Source organism: Hippocampus comes, unplaced genomic scaffold (genome assembly GCF_001891065.2).
Source record: "Hippocampus comes isolate QL1 unplaced genomic scaffold, H_comes_QL1_v1.1 scaffold59, whole genome shotgun sequence".
Lineage (NCBI taxonomy): Eukaryota > Metazoa > Chordata > Actinopteri > Syngnathiformes > Syngnathidae > Hippocampus > Hippocampus comes.
The window spans coordinates 107738-131707 of NW_017805406.1; the positions used below are offsets into that span (position 1 = coordinate 107738).

Sequence of the window (23970 nt, forward strand, 5' to 3'; positions counted from 1 at the left end):
TTTTTTCCCACGATTCATGAATGCAGCAAAATTTCGTCAAGTGTAGAAATATTGGAAAAAAAATATTCGTTCCAATAACCAAGCGATCGGAAATTAAAAAATGTAAAGTACATCTATAAATCCAAACATGGGCCTTGAAAAGTTCCCTAATTCATCAGTCATCATGAGTTATGTCATTTCAATCTCAAGGTGAGCACAAAATGAAATTCAAACCAACGTTCCGTGAATTTTTTTTAATCATCCTTCGTCAAATTTGACACATACAAAAGCATATCTATTTAAAAATCCAAAACTGCATCAAATACAGTACTATAAATGGGAAATGCAGTGCAATTATATAGACGACTTCCTCTCTTTACCATCACAGCCTATATAATTTTAAAATGGCAAATAATATAAACTCTTCTATAGATCATATTTGGATTTGAGAGACGGAGGCGATGAAGTCGATGGGAAGACTTTCTCGAACTTCTTGCATTTTTCTTCTGGCTCGTTGAAATGCCTCTGGTGAAACCAAATAGGCCACATCATCAAAATGTTGCACATTATAATAGTAGACTGTGATAAGACACTTTTCCAGTTCCATTGATAAGAGTCCTCTGCTTACCCATGGTGCTTAAGAGAGTATCATGATGATTAAATCCTTGCGCCTGGTCGAAAGCATTCTGTCTCCTTCTCCTTGCTGAAGTGGAATCCACAAAAGCCCTAGAGGAAATTTCAGACCAACATAGCAAAATGATTCAGAAAAGTTTCTTTCAGAACTCTGTAAAATAAGCCCTTACCTAGACTGCTGGATGCAGTGAAGATTAAATTTTACGCTTCCTGAGCTTTCGGTGCAAAAGCCAAAGCGACTTAGCCTCTCTCCCTACGGTCATAAAAGAAAACAAAACTAGTGTTGAAATGTTCATAACTTGTCTGTGTAGGTATCTATGTCAACATTTTCAGGAATACCTTAAAATGTCCCGGTATCCTAACGTAGCTGAGGTCCTCCAGTTCCGGGGAACCTCCAATGAAGAAGCGCCTCAGGGCCGAGACCGTGCCTGTCTGAAGGGGTCTCCATGTGTGACACGTCAGGATGTGTTTACCTGCGGAGCACAGATTTTTAGATTATCACCAACATTACATCATCTCACTTTGAACTGACTGTAAAATTCTACACATTTTACATCCTAATATAAACTTACCAGGTGTGGAGGGAAAGAGCAGGTAGCCATAGCCTTCGGTTCGATATCGTTGCCACGAGTCCTGTGAGAGAACTTTGAAATACAACACCGGCCACTGGGGACCTGATTCTGCAATGACAGGAAACGGCATTGAGTTTCTTGATTGTGAAGTCCCACGCGTGCAACCAAAACATGTCCCCGACACTCACCCTCGCTCTCTTTCTCACTCATGAAGAAGACCTCAAAGGTGAAAGGGTAGCAGAAATATGCCACATTGTCCTGTTGGCACAGTTTGAGAAAATGTCAGCGTCTGCGCTGTGCTGAAATTTGTCTACTAGCTTGTTAAGTACGGACCTTCCCTATCGATTTGGTCCGAGAGGTGTGCGTGACTCCAGATTGGGATTGCATTGGCAAGCTGGACCAGTCTAGTTCGCAAGACATAAACAGTTATTTTCAAGGCCATGTGTCAAGACCTCAGCTTAGAAAGTGATCGCAACTTACTATTCGGCAGCTCCATTATGAAGTGAACATATAAATTATCATATTCAAAGCCCTTGGCAGAAACTGGAGAGACAAGACAAAGGAAGACAGGGCTTTCAATTTTAAAGTAGACACTTTAGAAACTCGAACAGTCAACAATGAGCTGAGCCTTCCTTACCGATCTCTCCGTTCATTAAGTAGCGCAGAACACCTGGAGGAGGCTACAAGAAAATATTGTTAAACGTCAAAATCTTTCATGGCTAGGCAAAGCTAAAAAGTTACATTTTAACAGGGAACGAATCACAAAATCTGCCCACACACATATCATACGAAATCACACATAAAACACATAATTACCCACTCATACTCATTTCTATTAACAGGTCAACAATTGTTTCAGTCCTGATAGTAACGACATTTTTTTTAACCCGTCCCCCCGCTTGTTGCTAGGCAGAGTTGGCAAAAAAGCATCACTCAGCGATAGAAAAGATTATTTTCATTCTGTTGTTGTTGTTGTTGTTGTTTTTTTTTTTTTTACAGAGCACCATCTGCTGGATGTGGTGGGGCACTGCCATACTGTTAGCCCTAATCCAAAATCGACCACTGCTTGTTTTGGACTGATGGTCAGACGGTCATAGTGAAATAAGCAAAACAAACAAACATCCAATACTTATATATAGTATTTCAAATGACATACCATTTCAAAGTCCTGTCCGACGAGGCTATTTGGAAACTCCCTGTGCCTCACATACAGCTACATATTCAAACAGAGCAAATTGAGTGTGTTAATGTCATAAAACAAATTCTACACGGCTACCATAACGTTAAGTCGTCTCATGGCATATTCTGGAAGAAAATGTGTACACACATCTTTGTATAAGTGCTGCTCTCTTTCTTTTTCCTCAGATTTCATAGTTGCCGATACATTTTCGATGGTGAGATGCCAGATCTCTTTGTTGGTCCCAGTGGTGGCTATCCTGCAACAACCATAACAAACGTGAGTGTTAACATCGTCATTTCACATAAGACACTTATCGTGTCTTCAGTGTACTTGCCTGTAGGGCTCTTTGCCCTTGTTGAAGTCAGGTTTCACTATGATGGTCCCGTTGCCGTCTGTTTTGACAGTGAACAGCAAAAATTCATTCTCCTTCTGACCCAACCTGAGAAAAAAAATATATGATGAGAACATATATCACTACTGACATAAAAACTGACATACCCAGCCCAGGCTACATTTAGGTCTCGATGGACTGCCCAGATTTAATCAAAATTGCTGGTAAATTTGAAATAGATCTGGATGGGAAAAAAAAAAAAAACTTTGTCTAACTTCACATATGCACAAGCACCTGTAAAATATCAATGCCTTACCTAGATTCACTTTTCAATGATATTCTAACTTAGGGTAGTGTACCTATATGTTAGCATTTGTTAAGCTGTGACCACTTTTCATTAAATTTCAGGGGAACATCGTGTGTGTGTGTATGTCTGTGTGTGTGTGGCTGGTTTTACCTTCCAGGAGGCCCCAGGTCTCCCATGACATGCATTGTCTGCATGACGTTGTTCACCTCATGGCTGTTCCTCTTGAACTCATCGCTAGGCTCCCAGTTGATGATCTTGGACTTTGGGAAACTGGAGTCCCTGTGAGAAAACAACAAAACCACCTTCACACATACACTGTCTTTGTGGTGGGATGAGAGGCGGAGCTTCACACCCACATGGTTCGCCTGTCCTGCCTTCGATGTCGCACCGTGGCCATCCTTTCAGCCAGGAACGTGGGCTTGGTCTTGGCTGTGTTGAGCAAATCACTGCCTTGCTGCTTTCAAGGTGAGGGGGACAAAACATTAAATGACTTTTTTTGTGGTAAGCAATCTTGTTCCTGAGTGTTAATTATATGGAAAAGTGCTGCAACCCACCAGCTGCTGCAGTGAATGACAGTTGGTATAGCGATCATAATCTGTGTAGGTAAAAATCCTGCGGTTTTGCCGGCCCTTGGTTTTAGTTAGGGCCGTGACCTCTTTGTGGTACTGCCGGTCCAGAGGGCTCTGACACGCCGTCTCGTTTTGGAAGAGCTCCATTTCATACTGCGGATAAACACGTTTGTCAGAAACACTCAATAACTGTGCCGCCGTTTTTCGTTGTGAAGTGGAGTTCTTACCTGACTGAAAAGCTTTTCCTGCCAGCCGATGACGACGTCCTCCTCGTTATCACCTGGTGACAAAAACAACATGTCAGGTTGTCATCTATTCGAAGAATTCTGAGGCCACCATACATGATACACTTTCTCTCACCAGGCTGGGCTTGCGAGGTGAGGGGTACCAGTTCAATGACTCCTCCATCGTGCTGGGACAGAACTTGTTGCTGGAGTTGCTGGGAGAGAGACGCTGTGGTGGTCACCCTCTTTAAGGACACCCTTTAATTGGACATAAATAGATGAAACTAAAATGCAGTAACTTTTACAAGTGAAATTCATTTGACCTTCTCTAAAGCCTTGAATACACATGTCCACTGCTGAGCGTTTCAGTACTTTTCGCATACTGTAACTTGGCTTTCTGTGAATCCGCAAGTCTCTCTTTTGCAACCTTCTGATGGCACTGTGACAGTAAGATCTGTGGCAACTTCCCTCTGAGAACATTCTGTTTACGATACTGCAGATCAATTGTTAGGTGTCCTGTTGGTCTCATGTCAAAATGTAAATACGATGAATAGGACCTATTGTATTTTTCTCGTGCATTCATCCTAAAACTTACCCGAAGGGCCTAATATCCTCAACTTTTTGTGAATAGTGCATGCTGCTGCTAATTCGGATAAAACGGGCCTAGATAGCATAACACACAATTTAACTTTCACACGAATACTAACCTTATCCGTAGGTTTTTGATAGCATCCAGAGACCGGTAGACAGCCTCTCCAATGTCACTGTTACACCAGTCTGACATGACGGATTACTTATGAATATTAGCACGATGCCATCGATATTTACTTCATTAGCAGTCTAGTTTCCTGAGCACCGGCCGCCACAACTGATTTCTTTCTTCAACAAATGAGCTAGGTAAGTCACCGAGCTGGCTAAGTTTTCCACTCAAAACTATAAATACCAATTTAGCAATTAATAAACGAAGGTAGTAAAAGCTAGCGTGAGTAACCAGCAGTTTCCATAGTGACGAGCAGAGAGTCTTCTTCTGTTTTGGTTTACCCTATGTCAGAATAAATACTGCCACCTATTGAACGATATTATTAACAGATTTATTTTCAAAATTATTGGATAGTTCGTGCTAAGCGTTATTTCTTTTTTAACACAATTGTTAATCTTTGTGTGTGTGTGTGTGTGTGTGTGTGTGTGTGTGTGTGTGTGTGTGTGTGTGTGTGTGTGTGAGAGAGAGAGAGAGAGAGAGAGAGAGAGAGAGAGAGAGAGAGAGAGAGAGACTTTGCCAATGGATTTTGACCCTTTTCGGACACCATTGAAAACACTGCTTTACCCACGTTAGTTATTACCTAAGTAATAATAATAATACCGTGGATGACCCAGTTCTCATTACTTAATATTTTATAAATCAGTATTATAACAACATGAATTTAGAATTGATCAAAGTAACCCAGATTAATTGATCATAATCATTAATTCATTCAATATACGCGATTATCATGCAGTTTATACATATATACGGTTTGATATAAATCACGTTTTATGTGTCCGTATTAAATGTAAATTAGAGGCGGAAGCGGTTCATGTTGCGATCAAATGAGAACGACTAAGAGAGGAAAAGGCGGGGCTTTTGCTTTGACTCGCTGCGTGGCCAATCAAACGCCTGGCGCGCGCTGTGCTGATCTGTCATAGTTTTAGTTAAAAAAAAAAAAAATCTTGGAATTTTTTTTTTTCACATAACCCTGCGTCCCGGAATGTCGTCGTTTGTCACCGAAGTCCTCGCCAGTTCTGGCAAACTGGAGAAAGAGGACCTGTCCAGTAAAATCAGCAAAATGTCGCGCAAGATAGAAGATACAAAGGTAAAGCGCCACGCTAGCCAAAGCATTAGCTAACGTGATGCTAAGTTGCTAAAAGTTTGGGGGAGTATTCAGTGATAACCGTCGCGTTAAGAAAATGTGCTCCTGCTCCTGTTTTACTATAAATATTACGACTTACCAATTACATATGTACACGTTCTTTACAGCGATTACCCAATGTGATGTGTTGACAAGATAATATGCTGGCAAGCTTTCTATATGCAACTCGAATGCGAAGCTTTTTTTTTTTTATTGAATATGACTATAAGTTGGCAAGAGTGCATTTGTTTGCAAGAAGATTTAAAGAGGTTCAGAGCTGCATCTAAATTATCTGACTCACATACAGCCCACACATCTGTCTCATTCTGGCCTCATAATTTGTTTGGTCATTCAACACAACAAGACCAATACATGTTGATCCAATGAGACATCTGAGACCAAAAGAATCATGATAAATAAGAGTTTGAGGTTGTGCATAAGAGAATTTGGCTTCATTTTATCCCATTGCAAACTTGTTTTACTTCCAATTCACAGGAAGAAGTATGTGGCATGATAAACAAGCGATATAGTGACTTCCTACCAAGTCTGCAAGCATCTGAGGACCTGATGGTGCAGGTTGACGAGGTCTCCAAAGAGATGGACGACCTTAAAGATTTTATTGAGACAGAGGTATATATATATGAAATCAGGTTAGAAGAATTAAAAACACTGGTCATTGCACTGTAACATTGTCACTGTTTTTAAAAACAGGTTCAACTAAATATTGATTCTGCCGTGGCTGAGTATACAAAGTTGAAGCTGCAGCTGGAGAAAAACACAATCATCATCACTATTCTCGGACACCTCAAAGATGTAAGCAGCACACTGTCTCACTAAGCAAAATTTAGTAGAATATTTCCAAATATTACTCAAATACAAATCTCAAAGGGCTGAAAAAAAAACCCCAATCAATCCACTTGTTCTTGACACTCATAATGTCTCCACCTTTTAGTTTCACAATGCAATGGAGAAATTCAACAAAGCCCTTCAAGAAAAGAAGTATGTGGATGCCGCTAAACAGCTGAAAAGCGTACGTAATACGACTAAACCAAATGCACTCTTCAACCTATTAGGTACACTTGCACAATCCACTGACATCCTACACAAGATTACCAAATAAAAATCGCTTGTCATGGTCATTCTTGTTTCTCCTAGGCGAGAGCAAGCGTGGAATCTCTCAAAGGCTGCAAAACGATGCAGCTTCCAATTATTAGCACGCTTAGCTCAGAGTTGACAGTACAGAAGGAAAACCTGATGTATCATCTGGGAGATGAATGGAAGCGCCTCATCATCTGGAAATTACCGTCCTTAAAGGGTGAGAAACAAACAACAGATTGGTAAGAGTGTTTCAACCAAATCCTGATAAAAAGCAAAAATATAAGTTGTATTTTATTTTTTTGCCTGGGAAGGATGAATTGCATTTCCATTCATTTCAATGGGAGACTTTACCTTGATTTGCGAATGTTATGTGTTCCAAATGGGTAATGAGTTAATGCACTACTGTCCTGATTAGATAGTGCTTTGATACCAAATTGTGGCTTGTTGGGGCATTTCAGAAAGACACCGCCCCCTCTCTTTTCAACTTGTACCCACAGGCCCTGCAGGCATGGACTCCTTCCTGAAGGTGGAGCTGTGCCTATGCCTTTCACCCGAAAAGGACAGTGAACCAGAACCACCTGCCGTGCTGTGCAGCGTCCTGCAAGCTTTGGCCATCCAGGGAGACCTTCAGCACAAGATCAAACTCTTCAGTGAGAAAGCAAACAGCAATACAAACAATCACCATGTCTTTGATATAGACTATACCTCAACGGTCAACCACCAATTCGGGTGGCAATACATTTCCTCCATTGATCATGCCAGCAGAAAGAGCTGATCCGTCAGTCTGTATCTTTACTCACTGCTCCTTCTTGTCAAACAGCACATATGGTCACTAGTCACAAAATATTCCAGTCGGTCATTTGTGCACAGTCCTATCAAGCCAACGGGAACTAAAACGGGAAGTAGAAACCCCCCTGTATACACGCGACGAGGCAACATCTCATACATTACGCTGCGTGTATGTGGTGAATGAATGCATCACCAAACCACAAATACCCCGACACCGCCACTGTGCTGACAACTTCACCGAGCGGTCAAGTTTGTTATCGGACGCTAATGCTAATTCATATCTCCAACTTGCCTTTATTTATGTAGCACTTAAAAAAAAAAAAATCAAAGATGGCAATTGAACCTGCTGCTGCTGTGTGTTTCAGGTCAGGTGCTCTTGAAGTACATGTTGAAGCCGGTGGTGATGCACCCATTTCTGTCGGTGTTGGTGTCTGAGCAGCAGGGAAAGGGGATCGTCCTGACCTTCGAGCAATTGAAGGGATCTCAAAAGGAGCGCGCCGCTCCGTCGCAGGTCTATAGCAAATTGCTCTTGCTGCTCAAGACGCTTCACTCAAACCTACTAAGTAAGTCACGCGCTGGAAGAACTAGCATGGCTCGCAGTAGAGGGTAGACATCCGCCAAAACGTATTTGGATCAGCAGTAAAACTATAATGCACTCAACAATATATTTTTTTTTGTTTCAGAAAATGTTGACATCTAATCATAAAAATATATTTTTGTCAAATACACAAAGGTTTGATGTGGAAGCATGAATACATTATAATATGAATCATCACAATCAAAGTAGTACAAAATGTTTTGCTTAATTAAGTTAAGATGTGTAGAAAATGTGTTGACAATAAATGGATAACGGCACTTTATTATTTTGGGGAAAACCAAATCCTGCAAAGATCTCCTCCTTCTCCCAAATCTGCACCACAGTTGAATGTGATCCAACCCCTTATGCCCGTTTTGTTTTTCCTCTAGATGTGACAATTAACGATAAAAAGCTGTCGACCATCTTTGGAGAGCTGATATGGGAGGAGCTTTCCCGATGCATCATCCACGAGTGCCTGCTCTACTCCATCCCTACCAACAGCAGCCAACTGGAAAAATACAACATCGTACGCCACGTTACTCTCCTTTTTTTCATCTCATATTCGGCTCGCAACTCGTCATGCGACCTGTATTTATTTGTCACAGGTTATCATGGAGACGGAAGAGTTTGAGACGGCTCTTAAGGAGATGGAGTTTCTGCCGGGTGAGTCTACAGACCTGCTGAAATACGCCAGAGACGTTAACTGTCACTTCGCCAGCAAGAAGTGCAAGGACGTCATCGTGGCGGCACGCAAACTCATGACGTCTGAATTGCACAACACCATTAAGGTACGACGCATTTGACGCTTTATTTTTTTGTACGTCACACACTTGGTTCTGTGAACCGTAGCTAGGGAGTCTGCAATTTGCAATAAATGATTGAGGTATTATTTAAAATGCATATATCCACAGAGAAGACCATACATTATCCGATGAATAAAACCATTTCATTTTATTCCATTAAGGTCACGCCTGAGTCCAAGCTACGTCTCTCCAAGCTTCCTGTTCCTGAGTCGTGTTCGCTGGTGAAGCAGGAAGCCCCGAGCGAGCCGGCGGCCACCCCCCTGGAGAACGCCAGTCAGCTGTCGGCATGGAGCATGTGTCTGCCGGCGTGTCGCGTCAGCGAGTCGGTGCAGCAGCTGATGGAGCTGGCTCTCAACACGCTGGGCGAGGCTATCAAAAGTTCCGCACAATGGTGTGTTCTGACTGTCGCTCCTTCCAACTGCAACGTTGTGATTCCGTCAGCAATTCATATTGTTGTTAAACAATGAGTATCTGGTCAGTGTTGTCACATTTTCCCACTTCAAAATGAAACATTTTACTGTGTTTGCAGTTCAAAATTGTCCCGTGTGAATCACCTCAATAAAAAGGTGTTTGAGTATCCATTTTTTTCCCTCCACAGTGCTTCCCAGCTTTTCTTCACCGTCCGAAATATCTTCCAACTCTTCTACGATGTTGTGCCGACATATCACAAGTATGATTTATTCCTTGCACTTGTCAAATTTTGGTTTACCAGAAAGAAACCAAAGAAAAATTGCCATAGATTTCATGTGATTTTAAGGAAAAATACAGTATCAGGATATGAATTGACCTGTATCAGGATGTCACTTTTTGTCTACATTGCACACCTCTGTTATCTTCTTTCTCCCCAGAGAGAACCTTCTCAAGTTTCCCCACCTGGCGGCCATCCAGCACAACAACTGCATGTACCTTGCCCACCACCTCCTCACCCTGGGCCACCATTTTAGACCCCACCTGCCGCAGCCACTCAGCCAGGGCGTGGTCACCTTTGTCGACATGGTGCCAGGATTCAGGAAATTAGGTAACGTTGTCTTGGCATTTGAAGGAGACTCAGAGGTCCACTTAAAATGTCTTCAGCTTTGTTACTGGGGTGGATTTTGGAGCATCAGATGTAACTGGCACAGCTGCTTGCCATTTTTATTTTTTTAACATCTTGCAACAAAGACAATGAGGGTTCCGTTGAAAAACAATGGTCCCTAAAACACTTCCCTGAGGTACTCCACTCAAAACATTGTGTCCCAGTTACTTCCCTGATATATCTGGCTCTCGTTTTAGCCACAAGGATGAGCAACGTCTGTCTTTTGTAGAAAACAAGTCACAAAACTCAAGCTTAAATGACTTGCATCTGTCCATTTTAAAAATCGAGTATGGCATTTGAGCACAACAATCTGGCCGCCTCTGGTCTAAATGCCACTTTCCTTTTTTCGTTTGCGTGTTATCCAGGCGCTCAGTGCTTTCTTACACAGCTGAACATCCAGAGGGCAGAGCTGTTGGAGCGACTCTCCACCGCTCAAAACTTCTGCAACCTGGATGACCCTGACAACTACACGGCAGCCAGCAAGGCCGTGAGGCAGGTGCGTGGGGAGAAGGGAAGGGGTCTACGGCTTTTTAGTCTCTCCCTTGTATTAACACGGTGTCCACGTGGTTGATTGCAGGTGATCCATCAGTTAAAGCAGCTGGGGACGGTGTGGCAGGATGTCCTTCCGGTCGGCATCTACTGCAAAGCCATGGGGACCCTCCTGAACACGGCCATCATGGAAATCATTGCCAAGATCATGATCCTGGAGGTTAGTTGTTCCGTCTGTCCATTTTCTACCAGCCGGAGCATATTCCCAGTTGATGAGTTCAATTCAACAAGTGAAACTCATATTCCTACATTTCACGTGAGAAATTAGTGTATCGCGTAAGAAACAAACAATGTTCATTTCACAAATAAATCTTTAGAGATGGGCGGCCTTATTTTAAGCTATCTAGTAGTCGTGGTTGCTGCCTATAAAGGATTAAGGTTGTTTTTGTTTTTTTCTTCTCCGACTCCAGGATATCTCTTCGGAGGACGGCGAGCACCTGCACACGCTCTGCCAGACGGTCATCGACGAGGGCCCGCTGGTCTTTGTACCGCTGACTGACGAGCACAAAAACAAGAAGTATCAGGAGGAGGTACCACTTTATGTCAAAAAGTGGAACACCTTCAAGGAGCTTGTCATCATCCTGCGTGCCAACCTCCAGGAGATTGTTGACAGGTACAGACTTGACAAACCCCAACGAACAAATCATACCATGTGAACCTGCGAAGTGAAACAAGCAAGAAGCTACTCACCTTCAACACCTTCCTAGTCTATCATCCCATTGAACCGAGAAACATGAGAACTCCCTGCCTTTCCTCAATGGTCTCTCCTTTGTGGATCACCACAATACGTATGATTTCTCTCCTCAGGTGGGCAGACAGTAAAGGTCCTCTGGCGTTGGAGTTCACAAGCACAGAGGTGAAGAGTTTAATCCGAGCCTTGTTCCAGAACACGGAAAGAAGAGCCCTGGCTATGACCAAAATCAAATAAAGGTTTGGAGGAGGAAACGACCACAATGAAAGACTGAAACACTTTTTTTAAAACTTTCATTTCCCTTCTCTGTCCGATTTGTACAGACTAAGCCACAACATTAGGCACATCTGAACCCAAAGTCTGAAACGTGATTTTTTTGGGGGGTGGGGGGGAGCATCTTTGGCCCCATCTTGTGGCTCTAATTTGATATGCTAAAAAAATGATCACGCCCGAGGAAAAACAACCAAAGACAAAGACGGAAGGCATGAATTACGAGCTGTCAATTGTTTCTCTCGCACAGAAGAATAAACTTCAAATCGATACCAGGTTGTTTGATCGTGGCACGTTTTTCCAATTAGGTGCTTTTCTGGAGTCACGATGGTAAGAGGTCAGCACAAGGTCGCACGGGTTACGCTTCTCAAGAATGTGTCTCTGATTACTGCTACAAAAGATGATTTAAATCCAATTCATTTCACATAAAGGTTTAAAAACAAAAAAATGTGAAGATAAAATTGTATTTCTCAATTTCGTAGCCGCAGGTGTAAACTGGTTGTCATCATCGTGTAGATTGTTTCATACTCGTGCACACTTAACGCAATTATTCCAGTAGAGATTACACAAACACTTGTCGCCCGCCGGCTCCCTTCATCGCATAGCTTTGTGTATTTACCCTTGCGATTGTGTAACCACTGGACCGCCATCTGTTCACAGGCAGGGTTACATACTGTTTGTGTATATATGTACAGTGTGTCGGTGTGCGTCTGAGTCATTCTTCAAAGAGGATAAAAAAATATATGCTTTGAGTGTTATATTTTATATATTGCGATATACATACATCTTGTGTTCATAGATTTGTGTTTTAAAGGGTTATAACACCCCAATGCCGATGCTGTCCATTAGACTGGCATTTTGCACACTGAGCATGAAGCATAGCAGACTTACTAAATTGTTCACTTTCTCCCAAACTGCTGCTTGTTGTGAAATGTGTTGAGTTCGCCCCCACCACACGGTGTTTCAAATTTCCGATCGCAAGTCGAACCCAAAAATTGGGCGAATGATGCTCATGTTTCCAAAAAAACCAACAGCAACTCAACAGTCTGGTCACTCGTATCTCAAGTCACCACTGTTCTGTATGTTGAGTTACTCTGTGACTAATAGGAAAACATTGACAGTGGCCACATCTGGACAAAGCGTACTTTAAGCCTCCTGGCAAACTGTCATGTAATCTTTTCCAATCTAACATTTTTCTTTGGGTCTTCTCCATTGGATTTTGAGGATTAAGGATAATCCCCCACTTGTGAAAAGTGTGGTGGGGCACTGGATGGGACCACTTCCCACAGATGAAGCCTCAATGTATACTGAGACATAAATCATCACAGCTCAGGCTGTTGAACCATCTGGCATTTGTTCCTTAAAGGCCAGCAAGAGACACTTTTCATTTCATTGTCCAAAGCAATCTGGTCAGAGCGTTTCCAAGCCCCTCAGAGATGATCTCCACTGTGATGTGCGGCAAGGAAATTGTGGTCCAAAGCGGTCGGTGCGACAGTCTTGACGGAAGACCTGTCAGGATCGAGAGTACTGCCGCAAAACATCAGGCCACACCGCAATTTCAGTCAATCCCTGATCAGGTATGGTTTTGTCTTGTATTGTGTTCTCATATGTTTGCTTGTTATATTGAACAATTATTTATTAAATATATGGAAAGTTGGAATTGTTTGTAGACCATACTAGTTTTTAATATTTTACCCCGCTTCATGGCTGTGGATTTTGACGACCAAAGTTGGCTAATCCAATCCTCGTAGTCCGTCTTGATAGGCTCACCAAAAGGTCTCAAGAACCAATTCCTCAGGGAATTTACCCAAATGAGCCTAAATCGAAAGCAGGTGTCATAGCGACTTTCTGGGCAAAATGTGATTATTTCGGGCATTGGCCGTGAAAAAAGGTATGAGAGATCTCTTGATGCTTTCGTGTCCCTTTGTTCCATTAAAGACTGCGCCTATTCCTAACATTCCCTCCACTAAAAGAACCTTCCTAACCCTCAACCTGACTCACTTCTCATCCCTTTCACTCCCCTCTCAGGAGGAGCCCCAGGTCAGCAGTCAGGCTGCAATGTCCTTCCAGCAGCAGACCGTCAAAATGGCACCACTTGAAACCATCGAGAAGGCCCCCAAGCCTCAGCGTTTGCTCCAAGGCGGCAAGCTTAAAAGTTTTAGCTCCAGGTGGCAATCGCGAGGCTCCACGAGGAGGAGCACCTTTTCCATTCAAGCAACCGAGACGGTGAACGGGTCAAAGACGGAGAGGAAGCGGCGTAAGATCTTAGGCGACGCGCACTCCGCGCACTTGACCGCTGGCAGCCAGCGTCAACGCTACATCACCAAAGACGGCAAGTGCAGGGTCAACTTGGGGCCTATCGAGGACAAAAGTCGGTTTATTTCGGACATTTTCACCACGCTGGTGGACCTGAAGTACCGCTGGTTCCTTCTCGTCTTCACCATGTGCTACATCCTCACATGGTTAGTCTTTGGCGTGATCTACTTCCTGGGTGCTTGGTTACGAGACGATATTGCCCATGTGCACAACCGAGAGTGGCAAGCGTGCTACGCAAACGTGGACAGTTTCTTGTCCGCCTTGCTGCTCTCGCTGGAGAGTCAGAGGACCATCGGCTACGGCTCCCGGATGGTGACGGCCAACTGCCCGGAAGGTGTGGTGCTCCTGATGGTGCAGTCCATCCTGGGCTCCATCATCGATGCGCTAATGGTGGGCTGCATGTTTGTCAAAATCTCCCGGCCCCAACAGAGGGCCCAGACGCTGATCTTCAGCAAACACTGCGTCATATGCGAGCGAGACGAGAAGCTGTGCATGCTCTTCCGCATTGGGGATCTCAGAGAGAGCCACATGGTGGACGCCAAGATCCGGGCCAAGCTCATCAAATCCAGGCAGACCAAAGAGGGGGAGTTCATCCCGCTTGAGCAATCCGAACTGAATTTGGGGTACGACACGGGTGGAGACCGACTGTTGCTGGTGGAGCCCCAGACCATCACCCATGTCATCAACCAAAGCAGCCCCTTCTGGGACGTGGGGGCCGAGCGTTTGAAGAGGGAGAGCTTTGAGATCATCGTTATCCTGGAGGGTATCGTGGAAGCCTCAGGTTAGTACTTCATTAAATCCATTTTCTATCCATCCCGGACAGCCAGTCTATCTACAAGTTTTTAAGCAATGGATATTTCGAAATAAACAGTGATGCAACACGACTAACCAGATAACAGGCATATGTTCCTTATCCTCTGCAAAGAGCGGTAAAAATTACCAATTAAAAAGTCACTTTTGCAGAACATGTCCTCTTTCTCATTGCTTCTCAGGCATGACATGCCAGGCCAGAACGTCATACACGGAGGACGAGCTCCTGTGGGGCCACCGCTTTGAGTCGTGCATATCCCTGGAGAAAGGCGCCTTCCGTGTAGACTATAGCGCGTTTGACAAGACCTTCGAAGTGCAAATGTCACCACTGAGTGAAAAAGACAGGAGAGATGCAATGGAACGAGAACTTTAATTTTAGCTGGTGAAACCCAATCAGGAGCCATTGCAGTTTTTAATCAAAATAAACTGAGGGCCATACAAGAAAACAAAATGTGATGCATGAGCTTTTGGAGTTAGGTTCAGATGTATTTATTTTGGTATGGTGAAATGTCTGTACAAAAGGAAGGAAAGTCAAACAGTTTTTTGAGAACTGTAGTTTATTTTATTATACAATACACAGTGACATTTTTCATCTAATTGGCAAATGCTCCATACATTAAAATAATAAGAATAAAACTAAAATGAAGCATTTAAAAAAACGGCGCTAAAAACACTGAAAAAAAAATAAAACAAAAGTAAAAATGAAATAAAAACTAACGAGAGAGAAAAACCCATAGCTACTCAAACGCTGATTTAATGATGGGGTGAATGGGTGTGTCTGTTATGTGCCATCTGGTAGCCTCGAGCTCGCCACAACAGAATAAGCAGTATAGAAAATTGATGAATGGAAAGATAATTGTTTAAAATGATCATTTCTATTACTTTATACATAATAGATTTCAAAATGAAGAGTACTTATTTTATCAAATCTGTTTTGCCGAAGATACATGGCACTTTTTTTAAATATCGCGAAAAGTAAACCGGGATATGGTGAGGGAACGCTATACTGTTGTCAGTGTAATACCACCATCTTTCAATGTTTGGCGGTGTCGTACCAAACGTCAAAGTCAAACGCCCAGTAGCCGATGCAGAAGAAGCAATAGTTGTGGAGAGCAGCATGATGGGCGCGCTGCCGCCATGTTACCTAGAGAGAAAAAAATAGTGCTTCTTTCTGCATTAGGCATAGTTAGTCTCTCCCTTTATTTCATCCCCTCTTTTCTATACATTATTTTAACTCTCGCCCTTTGTGGAGGTGCGTCCCTTCTGCGCCGCAGAACGCCGCTTCCCGCCAGATTAGGCCTCAATCCTCGGGCTGGATTTAATGCTCGGGCTGGCTACCTGCGCCGCTTTTGGGACTGGTGGGTGAGCGACGTGTCGGTGGTGTCGCGGCGGTGGACCAAGACCGACGTCGGCAGACGTGAGCCACGCGGGTCGTCACTGGAGGCTTTCAGACAAAGACGGGCCGACGCTGCGATCTATCGCGGGGGGCACTTAGCTAGCGACACGTTTCTTTTTAGCCCCGGGGACTTTCTCATGGGGAGCTACATTGGCAAACCGGAAGGTCCGACTGGCGATTTTGGGAGGCCCAGAGTGGTCCGCAACCCCTGTGAGCAACTGCGGGAAAAGTTATCCAGACCCAATCATGCTGTCTGCACCCCGAACCGGAGGCTGTCATTTGCCGGGTATGTCTGTTTCAATGAACTACAGTGCCCTCGCCGGACACTCTATTCGGTACACCTAGTATACAAGACGAAAGCACCCTCTAAATTTTGGCTTATTGTTAGTGTACAACTGCAGTATAAAGTACCGGGAGCAATGGCTCTTACTATGATCCTCTCCATTAGTTTAAAAAAGCGAACCAAAGCTGCCCATCCCTAGTCGTGGCAGTTCTTTTTCTTTTCTTTTTCTTGAGATACACATGTTAATGAAGCTATTGTAAAAATTGGATTTTGTGGATCAGTGTTTAGAGACATTTCTGCAATGTCTGACCACTTCTAATCGGAGTGTTTTTGTGGATCAGGTGTTCCAGCAAATCTTCCTAAGAACACACAGTCGTAGCTCTCCGCCACAAACGGAGATGGATGAACTTCAACCCACAGATATTTTGTTCTTAGTCAAAAAAATAATAAGAATAAAATTGGACCAATTAAGTAAAATTGCATGGCATAATGTCAACTAATTTTAAATAAAGAGGGTTTAATTCCATTCCTTCATTGTTTCAGGGAGCAGTCTGGCCCAATGGGACACTTCACTATCACCCCACAGCGGCACTATCCGCTTCATCAGCCGGGCGCCTCCTCGCTGGGGGTCCTGCCGCCCGTCAGGTGGGACGGCTTCAGGAAGAAGAGCATCCTCACGCCTCGAAATTCACCGGCTACTCAGAGCCCCGTCACTGTCAAGATCGCCCGGCCCGACCACAACAGCGCCAGGTTTTATTCACCATTTTTTACTGTTACGTTAATGGACAGGAACTAGGAAAACATTTGCTGTGTAAGTCATTACTGACTGTTACTGATTTATTTTATTTATTTTTTTTTCCCCCTGTGTTTAGTTTGGAGCACCTAAGTTGCGCCGCGGTGCCCAGGGCCCCCATGGACCCCTGCTCCAGAGAGAGCGTCCTCAAGGTGTTGAAGGATAGCCGCAAGAGAGAGGTCGATGATGCAGACAGAAGCTTTAATGCTGAGCAGAGAAGCAAGAGAAGGTAAACAGAACTTTACACTAAGAGGTTACGCTAAAACTTGCTACTAAGGGTTGTTCCAATTCGTCAACATGGCGACTTGACCGCTCTGCAATGACTCTCCAATCACGTGTCCTGGCATTAACACTATGGATGTCTTGTAGAAAGTATCAAGTATCAAATACAACTTTATTGTCAAATGTGCTCATACAGCACAGATGAAATTTTCTCCCTCTTAAACAGACAAGACCGCCATCAAAAGAACACTTAACATAAAATGACAAAATAATACAACACAACAGACAAAACAGACAGTCGTGCCATCTTAACCACTTTTCCTCCATTCACTTTGTTGTTTGAAGCAGTAATAGATGAAAGAGGAGCGAATCAAAGTGTCCTTTTCACCTGTGGATTAAAGACGTCATGCTGAAATGTGCACACGTCTGCTACAAGCTAAGCTTGAAAGCAACAAAAAGCTGTAGCATCCATTAACGAAAAAAAGAGATTGGCTCTCTTCTGTCCCATGTAAATCCGCGTCAATTCCAAGCCGCGACTCCCAGTTCCACATACGCATCAGCGCTCTGCGCTGACGCTCCTTTCTTCTCATCGTCGGCTCCTCAAGCCATGCATCCATCCAGCCGCTGACTGTCCCATCAGCATCGACCTTTTCGCTGAACAAAGCGGGGCTGTGAAAATGCTGCCTATTTTAGGCGCAAGACACAAGCACCCCGGAGCTGTCCAGCAACGACAGTCAAATGGCGCCGACATTCCTCCCAATGAAAATCAGTGCTGGTACACGCGTGCCACCGAGAAGGCGCAACCACCAAGCACAGGTTCTTCTTCTTTGACGAATGTCATGGCCAAAAATGTTGAAAACAGTTCACATCAGGTCCACACGACGTAACAACAAACACAAAGTGACAAAACAAAACACAAAAACAAAAAAAAAAGCAACAGTTATGTAATCTACCATACTCCATCCTGAAAGAAAAGGCAGAATATAGTGTACGAATGTGATTGGCTACTCGGTCTAGGGGTGCGGTGAGTATCTTAGAGAGCGAGCTTGTTTGAGATGGAAGGCAAACCATCGGAGTGGACAGCGAGCTAACAACTGGAAAAAAATTACAGTAACCGCATTGTATTCTAAATTAATATCACAATTATCATGGGCCAAAGTCGTCATCATTTTTTGGGGAGATGCACATGCTTTGAATCTGTTCCGCAGGCGTAACGACAGTGGAGGAAGCGCTCATTCAGCTTTTGAGCCCCTCTTGCCCAATGGAGCGCCATCACAACTGGTCCCAAAGTGAGTCTACGACACCTTTTGCTTTCTTCGATTGTTGTTTCACAGCACTGTTTGACCCTTTATTTATTTATCTAGGCCCGGAAGCCTAAAACGAGGGATGATCACAGTGGCAGAGGACTCCACCTTCAAGAGGTCCCGCACCTCTTCCATCAGCTCTGCCAGTGGAGGTCATGCACCGAGAGGGACGCTGGGTTCCAAGAGAAACCCCATCCAAAGTTCTTACAGCTCTACAGTGGGCCTCATGCAAGTAATGACTAAACACCAAACATGTTTCTGTATCCTCTTCAGAGCGGCAGCTTTCAAATATTATTACAATCAATGTAGATTTAAATTTGGACTGACACCTTCATTGTTTCCCTGTTGCTTTTTCATGAATCAAAAATATGATTATTTCTTTAGTTTGATCTGGTGTTTAACCATTATTTCTTTACCTCTGTTAAGAACTGTGGATGTATCCATTTAAAATCTACAAAATTGCTTTGGCTCAATGTGGCTGAAGCAAATTTAACTGTTAATCATACTCTTGCATTTGAAAGTTTAAGAAGCCATCTGCGCCGAGCTCGCCGATTTCCAGCCCAGGTTCGTCTCGGTCCCAGACACCAGATGGAGTTGCCAAGAAACAGAGGTGCGTATATACGTTTCAGCCTCCACTTTTGAGTGAATGTAACAATTTATAAATGGCCCTTTTCTTTAACCAGAGAGGATGACGGCCTTTCCCCCAGCTCGGCGTCCTCGGTGCGATCAGAAAGGGCCGCATCGGACAAAGCACCTGATACATGTAAGTGTTCACCATCTCTGCTCTGGGGTCATGCCTTTTAAAAGCATACTTTGTATTCAATGTTTTATTTACTTATAGCCAAACAGACTCCAGTCCTCAAAGTCCCAGTCACAACCTCAACAAACTCCGCCGGTAGCGGTGGAAAGCGAAAACGTAAGATCCAGCTGGTTTCCAGCAACCGGGATGACCAAATCTCACTGGTAAGCAAATGACTATGATATTTTATAACCTGGAAAGAGTTTTAAATTGCGTGTATTTTTTTTCTCCCCCCCGCGTAACTCTCTGTGCTTATTGATCTGCAGCCCCCGCCACCTGAGCTGGGTTACACTATCACTGTGAAGGATCTGGATGAAGAGAAGAAGGCTGCCATCAGCAAGATTCAAAAGGTCCTGGAGACACCTGGTGAGTTGATGAAGAAGACTTTTAATTGAAGTACCTAAGGTTGGATTTACAGTGCCTGTCTAATACCAGACCAGTTTAACATCGATACCAGATTTTTTTTTTTTAATGGGAACTTTGTGTGTATATTTCAAGCTTTGAATCCCATCTTAAAGCCTAAGCATGTTGAGTTGTCCCTGTCTAGTTCCCGAACCCGAGAAGTCCTCCCCCTCATTGACCTCCACCGTGCCCGCCTCGTCGACCACCAGCACCGTCTCCAGCACCCTCACTCTGAGTAGCCTGTTGGCGGCCCCTCTGCCCAAAACCTCCAGCCCTGCCTCCCCGGTCATCAACTTGGATCCCAGTCCCGCCCCTGCAGTCTCGAACCCACTCCTGGTGGCTCTGAAGATGAAGAGTCCTCTGAGCTCTGCCTCTGCTGCCAGCACCACCACAGGTAGGACCCGGCGTCAAAAAACAAAATCAAAGGTTTATCGGTGGAACATGTCTTGGGTATGTTTCCGGGTTTGTTTTGGTTGAAATTAAACTCTTTCATTTCTGATGCACACTATTGCTGAAGTATGTCTTACTTTCTAATTGTGTACTTATGTCAACAGTTCCTGCATTGGGCTTGCTGCAACGCCCCAGTATCTCAAGCCTCAAAACGCTGACCTTAACGGACGTCCTGAAGCAATCGCCCACCTCCCAGTCACAGCCCCCTTCTGCCGGCGTGGATCAGCCCTCTGCCTTTACTCAAGTCTTGGGCCAGGTTTCCAAGCCCATCAGTAGCACTCCGTCACTACCAGCAGCGGGCTTGTTCGGAGCATTGAGCCAGAATGCCATTCCTGCCGCATCCTCTGCTTCTACCCCCGCACCGGTCACCACTGCGGCACTCATTCATTCTAACCCTCTGCTGGCCTCGGGGTTCAAACCCATCTTTGCTGTCGCCACCACCACCTCTACCCCATCAACTATAACAGCCCCAGAGAGCAAACCCCCACTCCAAAGCTTCAAGCCAATTTTTGGAAGTAGCCCTGCCGGGGCTGGCTTCACTACACCACCTAATACAACCTCCACCACAACATCCACAACCATCTCTTGTGCCGCAGGGAGCGGCTTTGCGCCGCCACCTTACACAACCTCTACTGCAAAATCTGCGATGGTTTCTTTAACGTCTACGATATTTGGTGCCTCAACAAGCAGCATTGTTACCTCGCCTCTCTTCTCTGGATTGACTTCCACTGCTGCGGCTACCATCGGCTCTACCACCAGCACGACCCCTGCAGCCCAGCCAGCTGTAAAATCCATCTTCGGAACCTGGTCGGCGCAACCCTCAGCTAGCGCGAGTACCACATCAGCGCCAGCTCCTACGACAGGATTTCAGTTTGGACCCACAGCCGCCACAACTCCAACACCCGCAGCCGCTGTCACGGCTCCCGCTGTCACAACCTCCGGTAACGCCTTCACATTTGGAGCTTCACAGCCAACCTCTCAAGTCGCCAGCCAGAAGGTGTTTGCCTTTGGTCAGACCGCAGTCAGCCAGAACACAACCACCGCTTCGTTTGGAGGTTTTGCGATTGCCGCCGCTATGCCCGCATCCACAGTCACCGCTGCTAATACTGCTGCCGCCACCACGACACAGTCAACGTTCACTTTTGGAAAGCCATCATTTCAAGCCCCGGCACCCCAGTCGACCTTCAGCTCCACGGCCGCCGCACCTAAACCCTTTACCTTCGGGGGCAGCGCAGCAACAACTGCACCTGCGTCCAACTCTTCGGCGACGCCTTTCAACTTTGCGGGAGCTGCTACTGCTGCCACAGCACCATCCAATTTTGTGACGCCAAGCAAACCAGCATTTGGGGGCGGCTCCACCGCCTTCAATTTCGGCGCCACCACCACACCCTCGGTGGCACCAAGCTTCGGCCAGGCTGCTCAGAGTCAGAGCACGCCATCCTTCACGTTTGGCAGCACGGCTCCTCAGCAGACCCCCTCGGGCCCTGCGCCACCAGCATCTGGCGGGTTTAACTTTGGCGCTGCCATTTCACAAACACAGTTCGGAACACCTGTCGCCAATAATCCTGCGCCGCAGATGGGAGGCTTCAATTTTGGGGCTGCAGGTGAGTTATTACTGTCCAACTTGCAATTTGCTTTGATTTGAGTTTTGAAATGGTACAAGAGCTGGGGTGGCAGATGGACATTTATGAAACTGGACAAATAAACACCAATACAAAATGAGAACACCCGCAATGAACCGTTTTATAACTCCATGCCGACCAACCAGATGGCACAACTCCAGCTCCTGGTGTCACTGGGGCCCGCCCCTTTAGGCACGCAAAACACTATAGTTGTAACTTTTGGGTTCATAGCATGTGGTAGTGACAGTTTATAAAACCAATTGAATGTATTACACTCTCTGTGATTTGATATACACACCCTCTGTCTTTCTGAGTTTTTTAAGGCATAGACATGGATTTGGCATTTTTGGGAGTGAGTTTAATATCTCACATCTAATTCAGATTGTTTCCTCACTTGCTCATCCCAACTGGTTTGTGACTTTTACAGGCACATCCACACCATCTTTCGGTCAGACCCCTGCTGCAGCCGCCGGTCCAATTCCATTTGGAAGTCCCAGTACACCGGTCCAGGCTTTCAACGCTGTTCCTTTTGGTAGGTCATGAATGCAGGAAAGTTAGTCCAGTGCTTGTGGCTCATATTTCTTAAGCTCTCGCCTCCTAAAACCAAGTACACACAAAGACTGCGTGCATGAGGGGGAAAAAAATAATCATCTTTAATCTTTGATTTTCTTCCCTGACTGTTCTTTGAGCAGATTGACGAGGAAAAATCACTAACACACCCCACACCACAGGATAGTTGCTCAGAATAATCCTTAAGAGTCATCCAACAGTCGGGCCTATGGGGGAAAATGTTTGAATTCTACCACTCTTACAGATATTAAATTTTTTTTTGTAAGTGTCTTTGCTAATTTATATTGGAAGGGAGAAAAAAAGTACTTCAATTCAGTTGGATGATATGTTTGTGTGTACACTCTGCGTAACAAATGCTTTGTTTTCCCAATCAGGTTCCCCTCCTTCCTTCTCCATTGGGGCGGGCTCAAAGCCAACCGGGGCGCGGCAGAGATTGCAAGCGCGGAGGCAGCACAACAGGAAGAAGTAACCTCACACCGGTTGAACTTTTGAGAGGATTTAGGAGTTGCTGTTATGGCTTCCCAGTCTCTCCAAACAAGACTGCCACCAAAGCCCTCGGCTTGCCTCGTTGGCGCAGGATGTAAAAAGCTGCCTGGATGACTCCCTGTGCTCAGAAGACTGAATCCGCATGTGGTTGAGGGAAAGAACAAATTGAGTGAAATCATATCCACTGTTGTTTTGGACACTCCTGTAGGACGTGATCCAAAGGAGAATGGAGACAAAACAATTTATTTTTTTACGCAGACTGATTCGTACCTTCGCAGACCTTGTCCGTGCAAAGTTTGGACAGATGATGGCAGGGTCACGTGCAAACAGAGAAGGATACACAAAGGTGTTGACCAGTTTTCATTTTTTAAATTATTTTTTTAACTGCCGCCTCCCCGTGTACGCGACCGCAATGTCTGCACAAAAAGGACAATTTAGTAGATGGGTTTGATTGCTTCGCCATAGTTTGTGCTTGTTCTTTGCAAACATTCCCAAAAGTCCTCCAAGAGATTTTTTTTTTTAGAAGTGATTCATAAACAACCCACAGACCCGATCCAGTTTTCACCTCACCATGCAATACTGGATAATACATAAACATTTTGTCAATTGTTGCGTCACTTTAAATGAAGTGCTGCTCAGAGGACTTAATTAAAACGTATGGACAAACCAAAAAGCTGGTTAAGACAAAAAAAAAAGCTTTTATTTTATTTGGACTTTTGTTCATTTCACATCAACTCCTATTTTATCCATGATTCTGAATAATTAGTTTGTAGAGCAGACACTATCATCTGTCAATCAGATATTCATGAGAATTCTTTTTTGGGGGGGGGTCTCGTTAAGTGTCACATGTGCAGCTCCCGATGGTCAATGTTGATTTAATAAAAATGGTTGGGTGGATGTTCAGAGCCCAAAACATTCTGTTGTGAATATTTTTATTGTTTTCAGTTTTATTAGCATAACAGGATGAGGTTTAAAAACAGTATC

General features: G+C 44.5%; 4 protein-coding genes across 5 annotated transcripts; 3 read left to right on the top strand and 1 right to left on the bottom strand.

The window, feature by feature from the left end:
- Positions 1-218: 218 nt before the first annotated feature.
- Positions 219-4874, bottom strand: mks1 (MKS transition zone complex subunit 1). 2 transcript variants are annotated; one of them, XM_019873200.1, is made up of 18 exons: positions 4503-4874; positions 3932-4053; positions 3799-3851; positions 3557-3724; positions 3359-3459; positions 3153-3281; positions 2699-2803; positions 2512-2620; positions 2341-2397; positions 1822-1864; positions 1665-1727; positions 1518-1588; positions 1373-1442; positions 1185-1292; positions 952-1085; positions 783-865; positions 608-705; positions 219-504 (listed from the first exon to the last, which is right to left on the bottom strand). In XM_019873200.1, the coding sequence occupies exons 1-18, from the start codon at positions 4577-4579 to the stop codon at positions 413-415; spliced, it is 1683 nt and encodes a 560-aa protein (XP_019728759.1). In that variant the 5' UTR covers positions 4580-4874; the 3' UTR covers positions 219-412. The 2 variants fall into 2 exon arrangements, with proteins under 2 accessions (XP_019728759.1, XP_019728760.1); XM_019873201.1 differs by having other exon boundaries at positions 3359-3456; positions 4503-4864.
- A 556-nt stretch (positions 4875-5430) lies between these two features.
- Positions 5431-11811, top strand: zw10 (zw10 kinetochore protein). Its single transcript, XM_019873576.1, has 16 exons — positions 5431-5645; positions 6177-6311; positions 6393-6494; positions 6634-6711; positions 6837-6996; positions 7277-7429; positions 7934-8131; positions 8535-8671; positions 8751-8933; positions 9110-9339; positions 9547-9618; positions 9797-9966; positions 10389-10519; positions 10601-10732; positions 10983-11185; positions 11380-11811. Exons 1-16 carry the CDS (start codon positions 5541-5543, stop codon positions 11498-11500), a joined length of 2310 nt encoding a protein of 769 aa, XP_019729135.1. The 5' UTR covers positions 5431-5540; the 3' UTR covers positions 11501-11811.
- Positions 11812-12969: 1158 nt separating this feature from the next.
- Positions 12970-15032, top strand: LOC109517816 (G protein-activated inward rectifier potassium channel 3-like). Its single transcript, XM_019873204.1, has 3 exons — positions 12970-13110; positions 13472-14630; positions 14842-15032. The coding sequence occupies exons 1-3, from the start codon at positions 12970-12972 to the stop codon at positions 15030-15032; spliced, it is 1491 nt and encodes a 496-aa protein (XP_019728763.1).
- Positions 15033-15729: 697 nt separating this feature from the next.
- On the top strand, positions 15730-23885 carry pom121 (POM121 transmembrane nucleoporin). Its single transcript, XM_019873428.1, has 13 exons — positions 15730-16341; positions 16882-17088; positions 17211-17360; positions 18562-18642; positions 18718-18889; positions 19179-19267; positions 19341-19420; positions 19499-19620; positions 19723-19822; positions 20004-20252; positions 20413-21912; positions 22358-22462; positions 22875-23885. Exons 1-13 carry the CDS (start codon positions 15797-15799, stop codon positions 22967-22969), a joined length of 3495 nt encoding a protein of 1164 aa, XP_019728987.1. The 5' UTR covers positions 15730-15796; the 3' UTR covers positions 22970-23885.
- The last annotated feature ends 85 nt before the right edge of the window (positions 23886-23970 follow it).

Bases quoted from the DNA above. Each gene is read 5' to 3' on its own strand.
- mks1 (XM_019873200.1), bottom strand. From the start codon at position 4,579: ATGTCAGACTGGTGTAACAGTGACATTGGAGAGGCTGTCTACCGGTCT. The intron at 1,865-2,340 runs GTATGTCATTTG...ATTTTCTTGTAG, and splicing joins TCGGACAGGACTTTGAAATG to CCTCCTCCAGGTGTTCTGCG. The intron at 706-782 runs GTAAGGGCTTAT...AATTTCCTCTAG, and splicing joins CACTGCATCCAGCAGTCTAG to GGCTTTTGTGGATTCCACTT.
- zw10 (XM_019873576.1), top strand. From the start codon at position 5,541: ATGTCGTCGTTTGTCACCGAAGTCCTCGCCAGTTCTGGCAAACTGGAG. The intron at 6,495-6,633 runs GTAAGCAGCACA...TCCACCTTTTAG, and splicing joins TTCTCGGACACCTCAAAGAT to TTTCACAATGCAATGGAGAA. The intron at 10,520-10,600 runs GTGCGTGGGGAG...GGTTGATTGCAG, and splicing joins CCAGCAAGGCCGTGAGGCAG to GTGATCCATCAGTTAAAGCA.
- LOC109517816 (XM_019873204.1), top strand. From the start codon at position 12,970: ATGATCTCCACTGTGATGTGCGGCAAGGAAATTGTGGTCCAAAGCGGT. The intron at 13,111-13,471 runs GTATGGTTTTGT...GTTCCATTAAAG, and splicing joins TTCAGTCAATCCCTGATCAG to ACTGCGCCTATTCCTAACAT. The intron at 14,631-14,841 runs GTTAGTACTTCA...ATTGCTTCTCAG, and splicing joins GGGTATCGTGGAAGCCTCAG to GCATGACATGCCAGGCCAGA.
- pom121 (XM_019873428.1), top strand. From the start codon at position 15,797: ATGTTACCTAGAGAGAAAAAAATAGTGCTTCTTTCTGCATTAGGCATA. The intron at 16,342-16,881 runs GTATGTCTGTTT...TCATTGTTTCAG, and splicing joins CGGAGGCTGTCATTTGCCGG to GGAGCAGTCTGGCCCAATGG. The intron at 18,643-18,717 runs GTGAGTCTACGA...TTATTTATCTAG, and splicing joins CCATCACAACTGGTCCCAAA to GCCCGGAAGCCTAAAACGAG.